General features: G+C 52.2%; 3 protein-coding genes across 16 annotated transcripts in view; 1 reads left to right on the top strand and 2 right to left on the bottom strand.

The window, feature by feature from the left end:
• Positions 1-5,077, bottom strand: part of MUS81 (MUS81 structure-specific endonuclease subunit) — a 10,378-nt gene extending 5,301 nt beyond the window's left edge. For 2 of the 7 annotated variants that reach the window (XR_004289092.1, XR_004289093.1), the window contains exons 1-8: positions 5,009-5,075; positions 2,497-2,689; positions 2,259-2,388; positions 1,947-2,029; positions 1,297-1,395; positions 1,080-1,148; positions 843-928; positions 157-297 (exon numbers count right to left, since the gene is read on the bottom strand). Coding sequence is in view for 4 of the 7 variants with exons in the window: in XM_032357377.1 (XP_032213268.1) it covers positions 157-297; positions 843-928; positions 1,080-1,148; positions 1,297-1,395; positions 1,947-2,029; positions 2,259-2,388; positions 2,497-2,631 (743 nt within the window). In the remaining 3 variants the exon portion in view is untranslated. Of the gene's footprint in view, positions 1-156; positions 298-842; positions 929-1,079; positions 1,149-1,296; positions 1,396-1,946; positions 2,030-2,258; positions 2,389-2,496; positions 2,690-4,028; positions 4,119-5,008 lie in introns of those variants that run through there. The other 5 variants (XR_004289091.1, XM_032357377.1, XM_032357378.1 and 2 more) reach the window with 5 other exon arrangements.
• CFL1 (cofilin 1) lies at positions 3,210-8,836 on the top strand. Of its 3 annotated transcripts, none has more exons than XM_032357393.1 (5): positions 3,210-3,238; positions 5,013-5,223; positions 7,359-7,666; positions 7,896-7,972; positions 8,189-8,836. In XM_032357393.1, the coding sequence occupies exons 1-5, from the start codon at positions 3,225-3,227 to the stop codon at positions 8,299-8,301; spliced, it is 723 nt and encodes a 240-aa protein (XP_032213284.1). In that variant the 5' UTR covers positions 3,210-3,224; the 3' UTR covers positions 8,302-8,836. The 3 variants fall into 3 exon arrangements, with proteins under 3 accessions (XP_032213284.1, XP_032213283.1, XP_032213281.1); XM_032357392.1 differs by lacking the exon at positions 3,210-3,238 and adding an exon at positions 4,771-4,809 and having other exon boundaries at positions 5,008-5,223; XM_032357390.1 differs by lacking the exon at positions 3,210-3,238 and having other exon boundaries at positions 4,771-5,223.
• Positions 8,590-22,313, bottom strand: SNX32 (sorting nexin 32). 6 transcript variants are annotated; one of them, XM_032357383.1, is made up of 13 exons: positions 22,144-22,313; positions 14,023-14,130; positions 13,518-13,628; positions 13,251-13,372; positions 12,951-13,074; positions 12,682-12,786; positions 12,383-12,488; positions 12,134-12,209; positions 11,836-11,875; positions 10,972-11,058; positions 10,694-10,853; positions 10,528-10,613; positions 8,590-9,318 (listed from the first exon to the last, which is right to left on the bottom strand). In XM_032357383.1, exons 1-13 carry the CDS (start codon positions 22,177-22,179, stop codon positions 9,187-9,189), a joined length of 1,293 nt encoding a protein of 430 aa, XP_032213274.1. In that variant the 5' UTR covers positions 22,180-22,313; the 3' UTR covers positions 8,590-9,186. The 6 variants fall into 6 exon arrangements, with proteins under 6 accessions (XP_032213274.1, XP_032213275.1, XP_032213276.1 ...); XM_032357384.1 differs by lacking the exon at positions 8,590-9,318 and adding an exon at positions 10,064-10,224; XM_032357385.1 differs by lacking the exon at positions 8,590-9,318 and adding an exon at positions 10,064-10,224 and having other exon boundaries at positions 14,023-14,127.

Raw genomic sequence — 22,313 nt, 5'->3', positions numbered from 1 at the left:
AGGCCAGGACACCGGCGCCAGGCAGCCCCCCCACACCGCCGCCCCCTGCAACCAAGTGGGTGCGGCAGCTCAGCTGGAGATGATGGGGAGAGGGCTGGCCTTGTTTCTGGGAGACTCTGCCGCCCCCTATGGCCCCCCCTTCCCCCTCCTCCTCACAGTTCAGCAGAGGCCGTTCCTGGCACTTCTGGCTCCTCCCCAGGGGGCTCCTCTGGCCTGATATGACTGTCCAGTGAGCTCAGGCCCTCTGACTCAGCCAGCTTCCGGGCGAGCTCCAGACCCTCCGCCGTCAGCGAGTACCTGATGAACACAGATCTCCCTTCTTCACTCACACCTGGCCCGCCCTCCTGCCTCCTGCCTGCCCCCAGCCTGGCTGGTCCCACCAGCCCTGGCGACCCCTGCCCAAACAAGTCACCCCCCGGGCTGTGTTCTCATTCCTCAGATAGCCTTCTTGGGACCTGCCCAGGGACGTCTCTCGGTCTGCAACAAGCACATCTCAGACACCCTGTCCCTCCTCTCCAGAGTGCTGCGCTTGCATCTCTCCCCCACTAAATTCTAAGACGTGTCCAAATGCTGGGTCCTCAGCAAAGGTGTTCCGCTCTTCCAGTAAAACCTGTGGCACCCTCTCCTCCCCGCTGCCTAGTGCCTGGTCTCTCGGGTCCTCTTGGTATTCCCACGATACGGGCTCCTGCAAGTAAGGCCCTCCTTTCCCACACCCAACTCAACAGCACAAGGCCTGCGATTTGCTGGGTGACGGCAGTGCCCCGCTCAGAACGTCATGCATGTTCCCCTCCTCCCCCAACGCCCAACACACACCTCCTGTCTCCCCCTGTAGTCGACCCCACCTGGCTGGCCGGTGTGTCCTAAGAACGAGGTTTCTGTGCAGGAGGGAGCGGAGGGCTGGCCAGGGTCGAGTGCTCCCAGGGGCCACCTGTCCATAGGGGAAGAGAGACACGGCGGTACCATAAGTCCAGCTCCCTGGGCCCCAAGCCACCGCCTGCTCCCAAGAAGGGAAGTCTCTGGTGGGCTTAGGGTGTGACTCGCCGCCACTCAGCTCCACCCTTTCCCTTCTCAAGGCTCACCCTGGGGGCTTTCTGGGTACACCCCTGCAGCAGCTCCTCCTTGGCTAGGAAGCCGTGGCCACTAGGATTCTGTAATCAAGGCAGAAATGTAACCCAGATAAGTGCTAGGCGCTAGGGTGCTAAGATAGATAGGTGCAGTACTAGGGCCCACCTCCTCCAGGAGCCTCAGGCCCCAGTGCCTGGGTGCTCCTGCCTCCCGGGCCAGCCTCGGGCTCACCAGGTGCTCCCTGTAGAGCAGCAGTAGGATCTCGCGGGCGCCTGAGTGCCGAGCCGGCCAGTAGCTGCCTGAGCCCCCTGCTTTGGGCTGGGCTGGAAGCTGAAAGAATCACCGTGGCTTTGAACATGGAAACCAATCAGCCATTGTGGACTGCATCCCTGGCAGGGCCGAGGTTCAGGCCCTGTCTCAGCAGGCTACACGGCCCCGAATGAGTCCCTCAGCTGCCCCTCAGTTTCCCTGTCTGGAAATTGGGTCAGATGACGGGAGGACTTGGAAGGCTGGGATGAGATGGTGGAAAGGTTGGAGCGGGGTGTGGGGGGTGGGTGGGGGGGTGGGCGTGTAATCTGTCTGACCCAGCCTCAGCCATTGGTTGGGAAACAGAGATGGTAAGGCAAGAAAACCAATAATAGCAATCGTCATGACTTACTGGGCTTGGTCTAAATAGCCTGATTCTGGAACTCTCACCTGACTCTATTATCATTCAGTATTTCCATCTACAGAGAAGAGAACTAAGCACCAGAGTAAGTCATTTGCCGAGGGCCAGGCATCACTGGTGACAGAGGTGGACCCAGGCCTGAAGTTCCCCCAGCCAGAAAATCTAACTCCTGGTGCTCCCACTTTCCTTTTCACTCCCCTTGCCCACGTCTCACTGGCATGGAAGCATCCTGGACTGTGGCAAAGGGTCCTTCACGGGCTGGACTCTTCTCTCCAGATGAAGTCGGGGCATGGTCACCTGCAGCAACGGAAGAGAGTCAATGCCACCGAACCCAGCAGGAGGGAAGGTCTAGGACGCTGCCAGCTCATGTAGTAGGCGAGAGGGGTGAGGTCTGCCAGCCAGCTACTAACCTGAGGTCAAACAGCAACTTGGACATGAGTGGAGAACCTGAAGCTAACCCAGGTGGTTACGGAGCCTACGCCTAGGGGAGGCTCAGGGGACCACCGACCCTGACTCTAGCGCTTACCGCCTGATGCTTCATGCTGCTGCAGCCGCTGGTCCAGCATACGGCAGAGTCTGTCTCCGAAGTGCTGCAGGATCTTAGCTTCCTTGCCGCTGCGCAGAGGCAGTGGGTACCGCCGAAGGGAGCGCAGCGCCTGGCCGGGGCAGGGGTACCGTACCGGGTCAAGGCGGGCCTGGCTGTCTGGCTCCGCCCGCACCTGCCCGCACCAGCCCGCACCTGTCCGTCTCGAGCCCGGACCCACCTTTTGAAACACGAATTGCGTGCGGCGGCCCCTACTGGCTGCCTCGTCCCGCCATTCGGTTAGCCAGCGTACGAAGAGCGGGTTGGGGCAAACGGGCAGCGGGCGTTTCCGGCCCAAGCGGACCGGCGCTGCCATGAGCCTCAGGGAGGGTCCTCTGGCGCCTCGCGCCGACCCGACCGGGACGCCGCCAGTTCTGGAGACGGGATTCGAACACCTGACTCGGGAGGGTGAGGGCGGGACCTCTCCAATCACGTGGCCCCAAGCGGGGCACTAACTAGAGAAAAGTCTCCTGCTGCCCTCCCCGCCCCCGCACTACTCTAAGCGCTTGGTGCCCAGCGCTTTCTCTGCGGCCTTTCACCCCCTCGCCCCTCCCGTCCCAAACCAGTCAAAGGACGGGCCCCACCCATACCCTCCCGCCCCCAGCCTTGTCCCGCCCCTTCCTCCCAACCCAGTTCCGAGAGCTGGGGGGGCGGGGTGGGGGGGCGGGGTGTCCTCTTTGTGCGGAGACAGAAAGGCCGACAGCGCCCCGGTGTGGCTGGGAGGGCTGGCTGGGGGTGGTGCTTAACACCGAGGAACCTGAGGCTGGCTGTCAAGTTTCAGTCCCACCTTTGCCGGGGATGCTGGAGAGGGACTAAGCTTCTGAAAAGCCCAAGAGGTGGGGGCCGGGGCGGGGTGCAAATGAGTGCAGGTATATTTATAGGACGGACATCTAGAAAGCAGTACTGGGGATGAAGATACAAAGGTAATGTAGGAGGAGCTAAGGACCCTCCGAAGAAAACAAGATCCCCAGGGGGGTCGGGGGAGCGAGGCGTGGAGATCTAGCAGTGGAGGAGGGGAGCGAAGTCGGGGACATTCAGGGAAAGCCAAAGCTAGGAGGACGGAGGGGAACAGAGGACAAGTAGAAGGGGGACATATAGGAGGTGCTGAGCCTCACGGCGGGGGAAGGGGGCGGCCTGAGATGGGTACGTGGTTAGATTCAGGGGAGCAGACTGGAGGTAAGAGCCAGAACGAAAGGGAGAACACATAGGTCATTTTTGTGACTCATTGGAGGTGGGAGACCCTTAAGGAGGTTTATGTTTAGGATTATGCAGAAGGGTCCCAAGTTGAGGGACAGGTACGGCTCGAGGATCCCTCCAGGGAGTTAAGTTCTCCCCCAGCTGTTTTACGGAAGTCGCGAGGAGCTGGGGTCGGGCCTTCGAGGAGTGGAGAGGCGGGAACCACAGCCCCAGGCCCGCCCCTTCAGACTCCGCCCAACCGCGAACCCGGCTCCCCCCACCCTCCCAGCCAGCTCCGAACTCTCGCCTCCCTCCCGAGGCTGCCTTATAAGGAGCCTCCGTCGGGCGTTCGCGTTGGCCCCACCCCCTCTAGTCTCTTGTCCTAATAAGGACATCTAGGGCATCCCGTGGCTAGGGGCGGGCGGGAGCGTGTCTCCAGGGTAACTCCGAAGTCTCTGTCCCCCTCCTCGTTACTCTTGGAAACTCCGAGGCTTGAAAAAAGTGGAGACAGTCTCCTTTTCTGGCAGGGTCGCTTACCGGGCTGGGGATCGGGCGGCGGCCTCCACCTGGGGCTCCCCGGAACTCGGTTGGTGGGCGGTGCAGCGGGATGTCCCTGACTACAATCCCCGGCATGCCCTGCGAGGTGCCCCACTCCCGGTCTTGAAGACCAGGCTTCCAGCTCTTCATTAACACTCTTTATTCTGCTGATGGGATCGATACCCTTAGTTACCCTGTTTGCCACTCTGTAGTCTTTCCGCAGAGCCTAAGACTAAGGCCTAAGGTCGTCGTTCGAGGCCAACGAAAACTTCCCGTAGTCCCCACCCGTTTCTTTTTTTGAAACTCAGGCTAATACAGAGTTGTGTCTTAATTTTTCCGGGTTTTAAGTTAACTGTATGCCTAGCTTACCACTCGAGAACGTGATGCAAATCTGGTTTAATATATGTTTTCTTTTCACTCTCTCTAGTAAAAGGCACACGATCTTTAAACTGATCGCACGATCCCCTGCCCTTCTCCCTTTGTTTCGTTAACTTGCCAGACGTCTTTAAAACAAGGACAAAGCTCTATTTTCAAAGACTTCCTTGTAGCCTTTCTCTTGTGTGTTTTCTCTTATTCTAATTTTATTTAAGTTGCATATGGCCTTTTCTCAGGAGAACAGTGGGTTTGCATATAAAAGGTGCATATGGAGGTTGACGACGCTTTACACTTGCGATTCTCCTTGCTCTATCTAGGACAGGATTCCAGGCCAATAAACACTTGCTTCAATTTAGAAATTTTCAGACCATAACCTGCCAACATGGATTTTAGGAAACAGTTCCGCGCGGCGGGGTCGAGAGCTCATTTTCGGGTCACAGTACCTAGCGCGGGGGGCCTTTGCTCAGCGGAGCGTTTCTTGGAAAATTCGACCAATGGGCGCGCTCTCCGTGCCATAACCCCAGTCCCTCTCGGCGGTCTCCGACTACGTTTCCCAGCATGTAATGTGGCGCTGGGAGGCCGGCTGGCGAAAAAGACTCTCTTACCCAGTGAGCCCGAGGACGGCGCAGGACCCTCGGACTTCATTTCCCGTCGGCCCGTGGGGGGAGCGCCGGAAGCCCGCCCCGCCCCTCATTGTGCGGCTCATACTAAACGGAAGGGGCCGGGAGAGGCCGCGTTCAGTCGGATCCCGGCAGCAGCTGCAGCGGCTCTCATCTCTCCTGACTCTCCTTGCTATCTCCTTTTCGCTTCCGGAAACATGGTGAGCAGCAGGCCATGGCGACTGAGGGGAGGCGGCTGCGAATCGGTCGTCCGCGCGCGGGGGAGGGAACGGTGGAGCGACGTCGGCACCCCTCCCCCCAGCGCCCCGGGCGGGATGAGGGTCTCGGGCTGAGGGGCGGGCGGTGTTGGGACGCGCGTGCGCGCCCGCGGACGCTGGGGAGGGCTGGCTCGGCCGTCGCTCGCGCGCCCCCTGGACTCCCTTCCCCTCCCCCACCGCGCTGCTGCGCCCGCGCGGACACCGGCTGTGGGGGAGGGGGGTCCGCGGCGCGCGCGCGCGCCCGCCCCTCGCGGAGCAGCCGCTGGCGCGCGCTGAACCAAGTCGGTTCACGGGGTCGCGCGTTCGACGGGAGCACGCGACGTCGGAACCCGGCCCGGGGGCGGCGAAGGAAAAGCGCGCGAGCGGTCTCGGCGCGCGCGCCCCACCCAAGGGCTGTTCCTGTCTCCGCGTCACCCTCCCTCGGCTGGCGGGTCTGTAGAGAGCAGGTGGCAGGGATGTCTGCGCCCAGGAGGGGCGGGGGCGGAGGGCCAAGGGGATGCGGGGGCGGAGGGGTCCGGGTGCTGACGCTGGGGATTAGGGGCTTGCGCCGCGCGACCCGGAGCCACGGGTTTGCACCGCGGAGATCACGGCCCTGCGAGGGAGCCCACAAAGCCATCTGGGTTCTCCGCTCTGTACATTCGGCAGAGGCTGGAACTGCACGGTCCACCGGCGCGTGCGCACACGCTCAGGCCCTGCCGCTGGGCCCGAAGCCCTGGACAAGCGGGGCCTTCGTCTTTCCCGGATGGGGCCTGAGGGTGGAGCCGAGTTTAGGGAAGTGACCCAGGCAGGCACCGCCCGGAAACCACCCCGCCCCCTGTGTTCGGCCCCAGGGCTACGAGAACTGAAGGTTGTGTAACTTGTCCAGGCTCCGGCCGGCTGCGGAGGGGGCTGATAGGCCTGTCGGAAAAGGCGATTCCTCGGGGTTGAGGCCCTGGGGGTGCTCCTGCCTCCGGGTACTGCTTTCTCCCGGAGGGGGCCTGGCCGGGCGAGCGCTTTTCCCCGCCTACTCCGGAAGCGGCTGGTCACGTGGCCGGCTTCCTCTGCAGTTCCGGGCGCGGGGGGCGCAGCAGATTTCACTGTGGACAGCAGCCCCCCACCAGGCTAGGGTGCCCCCCCCCAACACGACCCAGAGTAGACGTTTAAAGAGCTCTCGAGGACCGCGGGTATTTGGTTTTGACCTACTAACTTATGTCAAGCGATCTTCGGGTGCTACATTTTCCCCGGAGGACGGGGAGTTAATGGGTTAGTGTTTTAATTAGGGACTGTGATTCTTGCTTTGGTTGAAGATGATCCCAGCAAAGAGGATGGTTTGTGAACAGCTGCACTACTAGTTCTGATGGACTTAACGAGAACTGTTAAACTCATTGGTGTCCTGTCTACCATTGTTGGGGGTCCTCGTTCTCTCTCCAGAAGAGGTGGCTCTAACCTGGGTGCCTGGGTCTCCCTTTCCTGTCTGTGAAGTTTTGAGTCAGGACTATTATCGAAAAGCTGAGATGGAGTACTGTGAGTAAGAAAGGAGCCTGTGGATTCTTTTAATTCTGGGCTCACGTCAAAGCCCAGGTTCTGCTGCTTACAGGTTCTTGGTTTCTGGACTATAAGATGTTGGGTGAGGAGGAGTGATGTTGAATTAGATGATAAAAGGTTTCTTGTAGGGCTGCCGTTCTGTTGTCTCATTTGGTCCTTGGACGGTGGCTTTGTGGTGGGGTGGCAAAATATTGACACTTGTCTTGGGAAGGAGTAATGATCTCTTGGTTGAGGACTTGTTGGTATCTGAGGTAGATCTCTTAAGATTGCAAAGGAGATCTTAAGATCTTTTTAGGGGGAGTCCCAAAGTCTTTACTTTTTTTTTTTTTTAAAGGTTTTATTTATTTACTTGACAGAGATCACAAGTAGGCAGAGAGGCAGGTAGAGAGAGGAAGGGAAGCAGGCTCCCTGCTGAGCAGGAGGTGGGATGCTGGGCTCCATCCCAGGACCCTGGGATCATGACCTGAGCTGAAGGCAGAGGCTTTAACCCACTGAGCCACCCAGGTGCCCCCCAAAGGCTTTCCTTTCTGAAGTGTATGTGGCTCATCCCCTAGGCCTCCGGCGTGGCGGTCTCTGATGGCGTCATCAAAGTGTTCAATGACATGAAGGTGCGCAAGTCCTCGACACCAGAGGAGGTGAAGAAGCGCAAGAAGGCGGTGCTCTTCTGCCTGAGCGAGGACAAGAAGAACATCATCTTGGAGGAGGGCAAGGAGATCCTGGTGGGTGATGTGGGCCAGACTGTAGATGACCCCTACGCCACCTTTGTCAAGATGCTGCCAGACAAGGACTGCCGCTATGCCCTCTACGACGCAACCTATGAGACCAAGGAGAGCAAGAAGGAGGACCTGGTGTTTATCTTCTGGTGAGCTTCCCTGCAGGCGCTTCTTTCTGTGGCCTCCCTAGCTCTGGCTCACCCTGCTTTCTCAGCATGGGGACCTCTGTGTGTTTTTGGGGTGGGGGGGACTTGTAACAAACACTGGTCAGTAGGGAACTTGAGCAAAGCCCGAGTGCTTGAAGTCCTCTCTCACTTGAGGGTACTTCCAGACTTGGAGAGAGAAGTTTGTTGCATATTCCCTGTCGTTTCCCTCCAGGGCACCTGAGTCTGCACCCCTCAAGAGCAAAATGATTTATGCCAGCTCCAAGGATGCCATCAAGAAAAAGCTGACGGGTAAGGGCCAGCATGGATGCCATGTACCTTTTCATCCAGGCTTTGGCTGCAGAGCGGGGTGAAAGGCATGGTATATGAGATGCCTCTCCCCTCCTCTTCCCTGCCTGCTGGAAGGTAACCTTGTCCCTTCCATCTGTTCTGATTGGCTCCTTCCCAGCCCCAACTTCCCCTCCCCCAACGCATCCTGCTCACAGATGCTCCCTTTCTTCCTCACAGGGATCAAGCATGAATTACAAGCAAACTGCTACGAGGAGGTCAAGGACCGCTGCACCCTGGCAGAGAAACTGGGGGGCAGTGCCGTCATCTCCCTGGAGGGCAAGCCTTTGTGAGCCCCCTCCAGCCCCCTGCCTGGAGCATCTGGCAGCCCCAGACCCTGCCCATGGGGGTTGCAGGCTGCCCCCTTCCTGCCAGACCGGAGGGGCTGGGGGGATCCCAGCAGGGGGAGGGCAATCCCTTCACCCCAGTTGCCAAACAGCCCCCCTCACCCCCTGGACCTTCCTCTTCCCTCTATTCCCGGACGGTTCTGGCCTTCCCAAACCGCTTTTGATCTTCTGATTCCTCTTGGGTTGAAGCAGACCAAGTTCCCCCCAGGCACCCCAGTTTGGGGGGGGCCTGTATTTTTTTTAACGACACCCCAATTCCCCACCTGTTCCTCCCTTTTCCCATGCTGCCAACTTCTAACCGCAATAGTGACTCTGTGCTTGTCTGTTTAGTTCTGTGTATAAATGGAATGTTGTGGAGATGACCCCTCCTTGCGCCGCCTGGTTCCCTTCCCCTTTTCCCCTGGTCTTGGCCACCTGTGGAAGCAGGACCAGTAAGGGACCTTCAATTAAAAAAAAAACAACACACACACAACAATAAAAAGGCTCACTAATGGGATGTTTGTTTCAGGGTTGGGGCCCAAGGGACCTTGCCGGGGAAGGTATGCTGAGATAATGAGCAGTGTCTCTTCTCTAGACCCAGCCTCCAGTCACCCCCTTCATTTGGTCGCAGCACCTGGCTGAGCTGTCCTCTGACAGTTTTCACTCATAGGGGGTATCACTGGTTGGGCCCAAACTGACTGTTGGGGACTTCAATGAACTGGGGTGTGTCTGCTGCCATCTGCAGGAGCCCTTCGGGCAGAATGGCCTTCATACCTGAACACTCTCCTGTAGCCTCTTCCCTGGGTGGGCAGCTGGGCAGTGAGGCCTATTCAACCCCAGGCTCAGGCCTGCCTAGTGTGGGCTGTGAGATTGTGAGTTACAAAGTGCCTCTTGAGCTGTTCTGTCTTCAAGGTTCTCTCTGGTTTTCCTCTGACTTCTTTCATGGATGGCTGACTCATCTATGAGGGCTGGGTCCAGTGGCTGCTGTGAGTCAGAAGCCAAGTTGAGCATTTAGCCTTCTGGAGATGTGACTGGAGTCCGGGGTGGGGCCAGGCCAGGTGGATCCCGGGACTTCAGACCCAAGTCTCCTGGGCCCCACCTCCCTGTGTTTAACCAAGAGGGTGTTGGCTGGAGCCCCAAGCCTTTTGCTAGCATTGCTGCAGGCTCTCTGACATGTATTTTGGGTTTTCACCAGCCTGGGAGGTAAAGGTATCCTATAAATCTCACCCTAAGGGTGGGAATGTGGGCTTATTACGTGCACACACACACCCAAACTGGGGGGAAAAGGAAAAAGCCTGTTAAAGCTGGTTCCTTAGTTCTTTGGAGTTTGCCAGTGTCTCTTCAAGTGGGAAGCAGGAAGGGTAGTTACTTTTGGCACTGGTGGGGGTGGGGTGCCCAGGGTCTGGTGTCCATAGTGCCCTGGTTACTTTCCTGGTGGGCCCTGGAGCTGTGGGAAGTAAGGACTAAGCAGGCTTCCTTGCTACAAAAAGCAAGCTTTTATTTGTGAACAGGCTGGAGACAAATGAACTCGGGGGGAGGGGGGGGAGATTGGAGACTGGGTGGGCCAGGGCTGTCCCCCAGACTCCCAGGAGTGGAGGGAGGTCCAGACCCCTGGCCTCCCTGAGGTCGGGGTTCTTACCTGTGGCCAAGTATGGTACCCATGATGCCCTAGCTTCCTCTTGCAGGACCTGGCCCTTTTGGGTGGGAGTGGGGCATGGGCTTGCCCTGGGAGATCGTGGGGCCTGGCTAGTGGTTGCTGTGGTGGGGGAGGTGGTATGTTGGGGGAAATCGGGGGGACTCTTGCCACTAAAGGCCCTGAAGTAGGCTGTAGCTGCTCTAAGGCTCCCCCTTGAGGGCGATAAGGGTGTTCCGGAGAAGCAGGGTGCTGGCCTGCATAGGAGAGAGGACCTTGATGTCCCCCACCACTGCCACCCTGCTTCATGATAGAAGGGGCGTTCTTCCCACACTCGTAAGTCCTGCCCCCCTCCCTCTTGCATTCTTGTCCTCAGCAACAACAGCTGCCATTTATTGAGGGCATATTAATGATGGGAAGGGAAGCGTCCTGGTCCAAGATGAAACGACCCCGAAAGTCCACGGGGGACTCCCAGACCTGCCCCCAATACATGCTTGCCAGTACTTGGTAAGAACGTAGAGGTCTGGGAGGGAGGTGGCAAGTGAGGGTGGAGGGCTCACCTTGGCGTGTTTGAGCTCCAGCTCTGCCAGCTCTATGAGGTTCTTGCGGAAGGAGGAGACACGGCGGGACTTGAAATCCATGAGCTCTGGAGGGGAGGAAGGAAAAATGGGGACCCTGGCAGAGTAGGAAGCCCAGTGGCAGGGCCTCTGGGGCCATGGGGCTTACCCTGCTTGGCTGAGTCAGAGAGGCGTTCAAAGCGTTGGCAGCACAGCTGCTGGTGGCTCTCGGCAGTCCGCACCTCCCGGTTCCTAGTGCGTGCCTTGTCCAGTGCCTTGTTGGCGTTCTCATAGTCGGCCAGGGCTCGCAGCCGCCGGTACAGCAGGTCCTGGGGCCAGCAGGGGCACAGGATCGTCGATGCCCACGGCCTCGTCTGCCTGCCCTCCCCTGTTGGTCCAGTCCTACTGTCCTCCAGCCCCAAGGTTTGTGCTGGGGACATATCTTACCTTAGCTGCCTGTGAGTCTCGCATGTAGTATCTCAGCATGTCTGATAGCTTGAGGTCCTCATCAGATGCCACGCGGCCCTCCAGCTTCTGTATCAGGAAGTTTGGAGGCTGGGGAGGGAGCTTGCAGAGGAGCAGCTAAGGGATGAGGTGCTGCTGCTCCTCTCAACAGCCAACAGAGTCACTTGATGACCACTCCAGGTCAAACCCTGATGTTCAGGGGAGCAGGCCAGGGAAAACTTGACTGAGGAGTGGCATCTGATCCGGATCTTGGGGGCTGAGTAGGAATCAGACAACAGCCAAAGGCTCTGCAGGTGTGCAAGCCTCGTACGTGTTCAGGGAACCATGAGGTCACTGGCAGTGCTCAGATGGCAGTGGCTGGATCCCAAAGGCCTAAAAAGCAAACTAAGGACTTTGGGCTTTGTGTTTGGGGCAATTTCTGGAAGGGCAGGGTCCCCGAAGGTCCCTGAGCAGGGAGGAGATATGATCCAGCAGAGTCTTAGAAAGATTGGCACACTGCCGTTGACTCTTGGAGGAGAGTTCAGGAAGTGTGTGTCTGGGGCAGGATGCTGGCAATGTGGGGCAGCCTCCCAGAGGCACGTGGCCCATCCTTGTACATGGCTTGCCAGGCCTGCTTCCCACCCCCACCCCCACCACCGCACGCACACTTCAGACCGGATCCCTGTCTCCTCTCCAGCTCATTAAACTAGGGTTTGACTGAGGGTGAGTCCAGGGTATCACTGGCCCAAGTTATCACCAAATGTTCCGAAATGATCCTCGAGCTTTGTCCTTTTCTAGGAGGAGGCTATTTAGTCCCTGCAAAGGATATTGATTGGGTGCCCTTCCAATACACAAGGCAGGACTCACCCTTAGTCGTTCAAAGAGCTCTGCCAATTTGAGGAAACTCCTAGGAGGCAGTGGGGAAGAGTTAGGGCAGGATTCTTAAGAGGGTGTTGCTTAAAGCCTCCCTGCCCTTAGCGCTGCCCTTAGCGCTACCCTTGCTGATGCCCTGCAGTGGGGAAATCTCCCTGGCGTCTTTCCCAAATCCCAGCAGGAACTTCACCTCCCACCTACGCTGATAGGGTGTTTCCACAGTGACCCCTCGCGGGCACGCACGGTATTACAGGCATAGACAGGGGCAGGAAGGGCAAGAGGGAGTCCTCACGTCTTTAGCTGGTTGACTTCCTGTGTTCCCAGACTGTTCAGTGCAGCAGAGATAGGGATAAAATCGTCTGCCAGGCCTGTTGGGGAACAGCCCTCCATCAGACCCCCTCGGTCTGCACATCAAGCCCCAGCACCAGTGTTTGTGTCTTGGAGAGACACGGGATGTTTCCTGCTCTCTCCTCTCCCCATAGGGAGTAGACATGCCAGGGGGAAGGGGCAGGGAACCCAGGGCCCCTTGGGCCCTGCGTACACTTGTGGGAGTGCATGACACGGTCTGCCCGCAGGCAGGCGTCCCGGATGCGGGTGTGGTACTCCAGCAGGAAGGTCCTCTCGTGCTCAAAGAAGTCATCCACCTCCTAAGAGAGCCAGACAGGAGCCGCTTACACTGAGTCAGCAGGAACATGGTGGCCATGGACTCACAGGGGCAGCACGATTTCCCTCTAGGCCGTGCCCCACCGGTGGTTTCCCTCCCGCAGCCACCCTGGGCCTCAGTGTTTGCTGTGGACTTGAAGCCCTGGGTTGAATCCACAGAGGGGTCCCAGGGGTCACCTTGAGCCCTGACATGCTGGTGATGAGGGCTTCATCTGCAGACTTCACGATATTCCTCAGAAATCCCCCAAGAAGCTCCTTCCTATTCTTTCCTCGGACACTCAGCTGAGGCACACAGGGGAGAGTATGGTGCTGGGGTGGGCGCTCGCACCTCGCACCCCAGGCTCACGTCACTCTTGGAGCTGATGAGAAGGAGGCTTGAACCCACCTAACGCCCTCCCCGCCCAACCCCCAAGGGTGACCCAAGGGTGTGCTCTGGCTCAGCTCACATCCTGGCCATATTCCAAAAAGACAAAGAAGTTGTGGTCTCGACGCAGGGTCGGGTGGGCCGCAAGGCGTTGCAGAAAGACCTCGTGCATTGCAACTGTCTTCTTAAAGAGAGCTAGGTACTCCCTGCGGAAATCAGCAGGCAGCTCAAGGACCCTCCTTGGCTCTGATCATCCCGCCCCCTTCCCCTCAGGAGCCCTGGGGTCAGAGGTCAGGGTCTCTAACTAACCACAGGGGATGAAATCCGGGGACTCTCAGGACAGGGCTGGGCCTGGAGCTCAAGGAAAGGAAGTAGCACTCACGCCTCTAGCTCCTGCTTCATTTTGGCAAATTCTTCCCGCGTGATGGAGCTGTCCCCCTCACCCAACTTCTGCAGCTTTTCCCTCGAAGCCTCGAAGTCTGGCCTTGGAGGGGCTGGGGGAATCTGCTCGAAGGAGGGACAGAGTGGGCAGGTCTCTCATGGCTGAGAAGGCCATCACCCACCCCCAGAAGCGTCGCTCAGTCTTCCATGCCCACCCAAGCACCCAGACCTGCCCCTCACGGCCCCAGCCGGCCCGGCCCTTCCTCACGATGAGGCCGGCGTACTCCTCGTTTTCCACATAGGCGTCGTGTAGCCAGATGAACTCCTCATGCTGTCGCACGACTGAGAACTCCGTCTGGGCGAAGTGAGGGAGGCAGCTCTGGAAGCCGGGAAGCATGTCTGAAGTGTCTCTCCTCCCCCCCAAACCCTGGACCCGCCGGGCATCCTGGGCACCCACTCTCAGGCTTCCCCAATCCCACATCCCAGGTGAGGCCCACCTTGGGGGCAGTGGCTCAGCCATCCATGATTTCCATCGGGATGACGGACAGGGGATGGTTAGGACTCGGGGCCAGAAGCAAAAGGCAACTGGAGAGGAGGCAAGATGCCTGCTTTCTCGGAGAGGCAGGGGGCAGGAGTCAGGTTGAGGAACAGGGCCCAGAGTTGACGTTGGCATCTGGCCCTCACCCCCAAGGCAAGCGAGACCGAGGGAAGCGGGCTCCTCGAGCTCCCAAGGCCGCCGCTTCAACTCCCCCTCGCTCCTCTGGCAGCCTCACCTTGGTCTGAACGGTGAATTTCACCTTGTCGCGCTCGCTCACGGCATCAGAGATCTCCACCTGCAAGGTACTGTCTCCCTGCAGGTCCACTGATACGGAGGAGGGCTGCCGGGGAGGGGAGGTTTCTGACACGACTGACCACAGCCCCTGACCGCATCCTCACGGCGGACTCCGGGTCCTCCTGCACAGCCCGCCTCAGCAGCATTGCCTCTTCAATGCCCTGGGGTCACCAGCTAGAGGGATCCCGGGGAGTCACTGCTTGGGGTTCTACAATCACTACAAGACTTTCCCACACTTCCTTCCTCAGAAGCGGGCCGGCTTCTCCCTGCTCTGCAGAGAGCACCAGAGAGGTGAAATAAGTTGTCCCAAATCAGCAGTGGCTGGGCCAGATTTGAACCCAGTTTCTCAAATCCCAAACCCCAAGTGCTTTCTCAGCTACCAGCTCACCTCTTCCCCCACTGGTTACTGAATTCAGGCATCCCGACCAGTGAGTCCCCAGACTACGAGTTCATTCTTGCATTGAGCTTTTCCACACACCGTTATTAAACACCTACTCAGTCTATACCACTGTACCCAGTGAAGGAAGAAGCCACTGTACCTTCAAGCGTGGCTCACCAGTACATAGACTGTCACCAGCCCACCGCTCATGTCCCCTCGCTCTCTACTGTTGGTAGTCATTTAGATTATTTCAAGGCTGGCCTATTATGGATAAAACTGCCTTGAACATTCTTCCATGTGTCTTCTATGGGGCAGGCATGTGTTTAAATCTTTCGCAGACACTACCAGTTTCTCAAGGTGATTGTACAAATTTATATTCCTGCCATCACTGTATGAAAATTCCAGTGGCACCACACCCTTGCCAGTACTGAGAATTGTTAGTCTTTTTCATGTTAGCCATACTGGTGGGGGCAGGGTATTTGCAGATTGTGGCTTAACTTGTATTCCCTGGTGAGGAATGATGTTGAATACCATTTTATGTATCCATCACCTGTTTAGAGATCTTTTGTAAAGTGCCTATTCAAGTCTTGTGCCCCTCCCCTCCCTTCTCTTAAAAATTGGATTGTCTTTTTCTCATTGATTTGTAGGGACTCTTTATATATCCTGGAGACAAGTCCTTTGTCAGTTACATGTGTTGTCAATATCTCCTCTTCTGTGGGTTGCCTTTTCTCTCTTAATGACCTATAATTTTACAAGCTCTTTTCTTTTATGATGCAGGATTTTTGCATACCCTTGAAGAAAATTTTGCCAACCCCCAGGTCATGAAGATATTCTCCTATTTTTTTTTCTTCTAGAAATTAATAGTGTAAGCTTTTATAATTAGGTCTATGATCAACCTTCACTTCATTTTGTATACAATGTAAAGTATGGGTTATGACTCATTTTTGTCATATAACAGCCAGTCATTTTAGCACTATTTGTTAAAAAAAAAAAAACCTAACTTTTGAGTATTGACTTGCTCTGGTACAAATCTTTTTTTGGTAGAAAATAAATTGACTTCATAAGTGTTATAGGTTTTGTACTATCTGTTCTGTTTCTCTGATCCATACATCTGTACTTTTGATATTTTCACACTGTCTTGATTACTGTAATTGACAAACTTGAAATCAGATAGAATTAACAAACCTGTTCTTTTTCAAAATCATTCTGGCTATTATAGATTTTTGCATTTCTATTTAGTTGTAGACTCAGCTTGTTAATTTACACCCAAAAAATTTGCCAGGATTTTGATTGAGATTAAATTGAATCTATAGGTCACTTTGGGAAGGATAGACATTTTTATAATTTTGAATCTTCCAATCCATCAACATGAAATATATTTCCAATTATTTAAATCTTCTTTAATGTTTCTCAGTAATGTTTTGTAGTGTTCTCTGTAAAGGGTTTGCACATCTTTGTTAGATTTATTCCTAGGTATTTTATGATTTTTTTTATTGTTGTTGCTATTTGAAATATTTCACTTTTTTAAATAGACTTCTAAAAAAAAGATTTTATTTATTTATTTGACAGACAGAGATCACAAGGAGGCAGAAAAGCAGGCAGAGAGAGGAAGGGAAGCAGGCTCCCTGCCAAGCAGAGAACCCAACGTGGGGCTTGATCCCAGGACCCTGGGATCATGACCTGAGCCGAAGGCAGGGGCTTTAACCCATTGAGCCACCCAGACGCCCCTATTTGAAATACTTTTAAAAGATTCATTCCCTAGTTATTTATTGCTAGTATGTAGAAACACACAATTGATTTTTCTATATTTACTTTATGTCCAAGAACCTTGCTATATTTACTTACTACTTTTAATAGTTTGTAGATTATTTTGGATTTCCTCCAGATAAAATCCTATAATATAAAATAATGGCAGTTTTAGTTTTTCCTTTCCAAACTTTATACCTTTTATTTCTTTTTCTTGCTTTACTGCATTTGCTAGGACCTCTAGTACAATGCAGAAATGGTGATATGTGAGAAAGGAAATTCTTGACTTGTTCCTGATCTCAGAGGGAATGCATTTAAAATGTAATCCTGGGGCACCTGGGTGGATCAGTGGGTTAAGCCTCTGCCTTTGGCTCAGGTCATGATCTCAGGGTCCTGGAATCGAGCCCGGCATTGAGCTCTCTGCTCAGCAGGGAGCTTGCTTCCCCCTCTCTCTCTGCCTGCCTCTCTGCCTACTTGTAATCTCTCTCTCTCTAAAATAAATAAATAAATAAATAAATAAATAAATAAATAAATAAAATCTTTAAAAAAAAATCCTAAAAATGATTAATCCTGAATCAGATTAATGAGACTCCCTTCTATGCCTAGTTTGGTAAGATTTTTATCTATGTTTCCTCCCTTTATTGAGATATCAAATGGGTTTTCCTGTCATTCTGTAATGTCCTGAATTTCATTGATTGATCATCATATATTGTACCACCCTGCATTCCTGGAACAAGGCCTTCATCATGAAGTATTACCTTTTTGTTTTTTGGTTTCTTTTTTTTTTTTTAAGATTTTATTTACTTATTTATTTGAGAGAGAGAGAGAGAGAGAGAGCCCATGCAAGCAAGTGACTGGGGGTAGAGGCAAAGGGAGGGGGACAAGCAGACTCTGTGCTGAGTGTGGAGTCCAATGCAGGGCTCAACACCATGACCCTGAGATCATGACTTAAGCTGAAATCAAGAGCTGGATGCTTAACCAAGTGAGCTCCCAGGTGCCCTGAAGTATCATATTTTTATATACTGCTTATTCAACTTGATGACATTTTGTTTGCGATTTTTCCATTTATGTTCACAAGACAAATTAAACTGTATTTTTCCTCTCTTTTAATGTTTTTGATAGGATTTTTTGTGGTAAAACATGCATAACACAAAATTTACCATTTTAACCATTTTAAAGTGGACAGTTTATTGATATTAAGGATATTCATGGTGTTGTTCAATTATCACCATCATCTACCTCTTCCTGACAGGTTTTTGTATTGAGGCTATATTGCCCTCCTAAAATAAGTTGAATTGTGCTTTCTATTTCTGTTTTTAGAATAACTTACATAAGAATGTTACTAGCTTTCCTTTAAGGCTTCAAACAATACACACGTGGAATTTTATTGCTTAGAGAGGTATTTTTGGAAAAGTTTTTAATTATAAATTTACTTCCTATAATAAATATAGGACTATTGAAATGAAATTCTCTACTTCTTGTTTCAGGTTTGGTAAGTTGCATTTTTCAAGTAGTTTGTCCATTTTGTTTAAATTCTCTCATTTGTTGGCATAAGCTTTTTCTTAAATACTTTATTTATTTATTAAAATTTTATTTATTTGAGAGAAAGCGGGAGAGAGAGAGAGAAAGATGAGCGGGGGGAGGGGCAGAGGCTGATGGAGAAGCAGACTCCCCACTGAGCAGTGAGCCCCATGCGGTTCTCAATCCCAGGACCCTGGGATCAAGACCTGAGGCAAGGCAGACACTTAACCTTAATTGACTGAGCTACCCAGGTGGTGCCCCTCTTACTGTCTTTTTAATGACTGAAACATCTTTATCAATATGTACTTTATCATTCCTGATATTGGTAATTAATATTTTCTCCCTTCCTCCCTCTCGGTCTCGCTCTTTCTCTCTCTCATCAGTCTTTCTAGATGCTTATTATTCTTTAAATATTTTCGAAAAACTATTTTTGGCATTGTTGTATTTCTGTACATTTATATTTATCTTCTATTAATTGATTTCTGCTCTTTATTATTTCCTTCCTTTTACTTTCTTGTAGTTTAACTTGTTCTTCTTTTTCTAGTTTCTTAAGATTGAAATGTAGATCATTGTGATGCCTGGGTGCCTCAGTTGGTTAAGTCTGCCTTTGGATCAGATCATGATCCCACGGTCCTTCCTCAGATGGAGTCTCACCTTGGGCTCCTGGCTCAGCAGGGAGCCTGCTTCTCCCTCTGCCTGCCACTCCCCCTGCTTGTGCTCTCTCTCTCTGACAAATAAAATCTTTCAAAAACAAAACAAGGGGTGCCTGGGTGGCTCAGTGGGTTAAGCCTCTGCCTTTGGCTCAGGTCATGATCTCAGGGTCCTGGGACTAAGCCCCACATAGGGCTCCCTGCTCAGCAGGGAGCCTGCTTCCCTCTCTCTCTCTCTGCCTGGCTCTCTGCCTACTTGTAATCTCTTCTGTCAAATAAATAAATAAAATCTTTTTTTAAAAAAACAAAAAAAGAAATGTAGATCACTGACTTTTTTCAATCTTTCTTGTTTCCTAAAATATGCATTTGGAGGTATAAGTTTCCCCCCGGGGTACTTCTTCAGCTGTATCTCCAGTTTTGATTATCATATTTTCAAAACCATTTCTTTAAAAATTTTTCTAATTTTCATTGTCATTTCTTCTTTGACCTATGAGTTACTTAGAAGCACGTTGCTTACTTTCCAAGTATTTTGGAATCTAGTTATCTTTTTGCTTTGATTCCCCATTAATTCTACCAGGACAGAGATCTCGTTCTATGATTTCAAAGTTTCAAAACTTGATACTTGCAATATAGCCCAACACATAATGTATTGTGGTGAATTTTTCAAGTGCACTCAAAAAGAATGTGTTTCCGGCAGCTGTTGGGTACAGAGCTCTAATTAAACCAATTAGATCAAGTTGATTAATCATGGTATTTTATTATTTTATTTATTTATTTGACACAGAGAGAGAGAGAGAGCACAAGCAGGGGGAGTAGCAGGGAGAGGGAGATGGAGAAGCAGGCTCCCCACTGGACAAGGAGCCCCAGGCGGGCTGGATCCCAGGACCCTGGTATCATGACCTGAGCCAAAGGTAGATGCTTAACTGACGGAGCCACCCAGGTGCCCCAATCATAGTATATATTTATTTATTTATTTATTTATTTATTTATTTATTTGACAGAGAGAGATCACAGTAGGAGAGAGGAAGGGAAGCAGGCCCCCTGCTGAGCAGAGAGCCCGATGTGGGACTCGATCCCAGGACCCTGAGATCATGACCCGAGCCGAAGGCAGCGGCTTAACCCACTGAGCCACCCAGGCGCCCCAGTATTTTTTTTTTAAATTATGATATTTTAAATCTTCAAAATCCTTACTGATTTTTTTTTTGGTCTGCTTGTTCTACAGTTGAGAGAGTTGTGTTACACTTCTAGTTGTAATTGTGAGCTATTTCTCTTTCTAATTCTGTCATCTTTTCCTTTGCACATTTTGAAATGATGCTATTAGTTGCATATAAATTTAGGACCTTTTTTTTTTAGAAAGTCAATTTATTTTCCTTTTAAAGATTTTATTTATTTATTTATTTGACAGACAGAGATCACAAGTAGACAGAGGGGTGGGCAGAGAGAGAAGAAGAAGCAGGCTCCCTGCCGAGCAGAGAGCCCGATGCGGGGCTTGATCCCATGACCCTGGGATCATGACCTGAGCCGAAGGCAGAGGCTTTAACCCACCAAGCCACCCAGGTGCCCCAATTTAGGACTGTTACATCTTCCTGTTGAACTGACACTTTAACCATTAAAAAATGTCCCTCTTTATTTCTAATACTTCTTATCTCACAGTCTACTTCATCTGAAATTAATGTAGCTATGCCAGCATTCTTCTGGGTCCTTACAGTTAAAGTATGCCTCTTAAAAAAAAAAGAGTTATTTATTTATTTTAGAGAGAGTATACATGTTGGGGAGGGTACAGAGGGAGAGGAGAGAGCATCTTAAGCAGATTCCCTGCTGAGCATGGAGCCCAGAGCCATCCCACCATCCATGAAATCACGACCAGAGCTGAAATCAAGAGTCAGACACTTAACCGACTCAGACACCCAGGCACCCCTAAAAGTATGTGTCATTTGACAGAATATAGTTGTCTTTTAAAAATCCAATCTGAGGGGCGCCTGGGTGGTATCAGAATCTTGGTCTCAGCTCTGGTCTTGATCTGGGGTTGTGAGTTCAAGTCCCACTCTGGGCTCCACGTTGGGCATGAAGCCTATTTTTTAGAAAATCCAATCTGAAAAAAAGTCCAGTCTCAATTTTTTTTTAAGTAACATTACACTCCAGGTGGGGCTCCAAGTCTCAACCCTGAGATCAAAAGTTGTATGTTCTACCACTGAACCAGCCAGGCACCCTCTGAATATGTTTTTAACCGGAGTGTTTGGTCTATTCATAATTACTGTAATTATTAACATAAACTATAAACCTACTATCTTGCTTTTTTTTTTCTTTTTCTCATCTTCTTTTTTGTTGCTTTATTCTTTTTTTCCTTGTCTTCTGTTAGATTAGTCAAGTATTTTTATATTATTTCATTTTCTCTTCCTTTTTTTTTTTTTTTAAAGATTTTATTTATTTATTTGACAGAGAGAGATCACAGGTAGGCAGAGAGGCAGGCAGAGAGAAGGAGGAAGCAGGCTCCCTGCTGAGCAGAGAGTCCGACGTGGGACTCGATCCCAGGGCCCTGAGATCATGACCCGAGCCGAAGGCAGCGGCCTAACCCACTGAGCCACCCAGGCGCCCCTTTCATTTTCTCTTCTATTATATTTTTATTTACATCTTCATTTAGTATTCTTTCCATTTCTTTCTATTTAAAGGAGACTCTTAGAGAAAGTAATGCTTATTCTAGAGGACAGGATCTAATACTGCACTTTCAGAGAGTATGGTACCTACAAAGTTTGGGGATGGACCCATCGGTTTGATAGCCTAGTAAATATCCCATATGATAACAGTAACAACAACAAAACAACACCAACAACATAACAGCTAACACTTACACTTGAGCTTCCTATAGGCCAGGTACTGATCTAAGCATTTTATGTATATTAATTAATTTAGCCATGAATATGAACATAAACATTGAAATGGGTATTTTTTGCTCTATACTTTGTGTCTGTCAGCCCCCTCACCTCTCCAAAGTCCCTTGAACCCCACTCCTCACTTGGCTTCTCTGATATCCCCAGGGCAGCCTTCCCCTTTGTCCAACTGCAACCTGCCCCCTACACACACACACACACACACACACACACAATCTGACTCATTGGTACAATGGGGCCCTAAGTCTCCTGTCCCCTCCTGCTGCCTTAGTATCTCTGCTGTAACCTGTACTGTTTGGTAACTGCTTGAGGGAGATGGGATTTCAAGGATGGACCACAGCTACTCCATCCTTATCCTCGGCCACCGCCCACTATGCACACGCGTCCAGTTCTGAAAAGTGTGCACCTCTGTGAGCCCAATGATGCTCAATAACTATTTGTTGAATGAAGTCAAGAGGAAAAAATGAAGAATTAATGATCTTATGATTATATGAACACAGGTACACAAATGAAGCCGTTAGTGCTGTACTGGATCCCTCCCCCGCTCCCTTGGCAAAGGAGAAGGGTACTCTTCCCAATCCCTGACATCCCTCCTTCCTCTTCTTCCCTATTAGGCCATAATCGTGAGCTGGTCGGGCGGAGGGGAGGAGTGGCAGTGACAGGTCCCTTTCCATCTGTCATGACAAAGGGAAACCCTGCCCCCTTTGCCATCCTCACCATGCCCCATGCAGGTGCCACAGTGGCGCCCCCCCCACCCTTGCTCAGGTCTCTCTAGCTCACGCGTGCGCGCGAACACATGCACACACGTCCCACTCCCTGATTGGGCATCACTGGGTATCGTGGAGTGAGGCGGGGGGGAGGGGATTCGCATCCTTTACCTTGCTCTCCTTCCCAGCCTCTTGCCGCCCTTCCATCACCCTTCTTCTTGGCCGCAGCACACAAGTATTCCGCGGCCGGCCACTGCCCGCGCGCTCCCGCAGCTTCGTCCCCCGGTAGCTCGCCCGAGGCACGGGACCCTACCAGCTGACACGCTCCCCTCCCTGCTAGG

The sequence above is a fragment of the Mustela erminea genome, chromosome 9, assembly GCF_009829155.1.
Source record: "Mustela erminea isolate mMusErm1 chromosome 9, mMusErm1.Pri, whole genome shotgun sequence".
Classification (NCBI taxonomy): domain Eukaryota; kingdom Metazoa; phylum Chordata; class Mammalia; order Carnivora; family Mustelidae; genus Mustela; species Mustela erminea.
Note: the sequence above shows the minus strand (reverse complement) of the source record. Positions and strands in the feature narration are given on the sequence as shown.

Coding starts and splice junctions, on each gene's coding strand:
- CFL1 (XM_032357390.1), top strand. CDS start 4,786: ATGGATTTTAGGAAACAGTTCCGCGCGGCGGGGTCGAGAGCTCATTTT. Junction 5,224..7,358: donor TTTTCGCTTCCGGAAACATG/GTGAGCAGCAGG, acceptor CTCATCCCCTAG/GCCTCCGGCGTGGCGGTCTC. Junction 7,667..7,895: donor GACCTGGTGTTTATCTTCTG/GTGAGCTTCCCT, acceptor GTTTCCCTCCAG/GGCACCTGAGTCTGCACCCC.
- SNX32 (XM_032357380.1), bottom strand. CDS start 22,179: ATGGAAGGGCGGCAAGAGGCTGGGAAGGAGAGCAAG. Junction 13,373..13,517: donor AGGAGTACGCCGGCCTCATC/GTGAGGAAGGGC, acceptor TCCTTCGAGCAG/ATTCCCCCAGCCCCTCCAAG. Junction 10,614..10,693: donor CTCTGACTCAGCCAAGCAGG/GTAAGCCCCATG, acceptor CCTCCCCTCCAG/AGCTCATGGATTTCAAGTCC.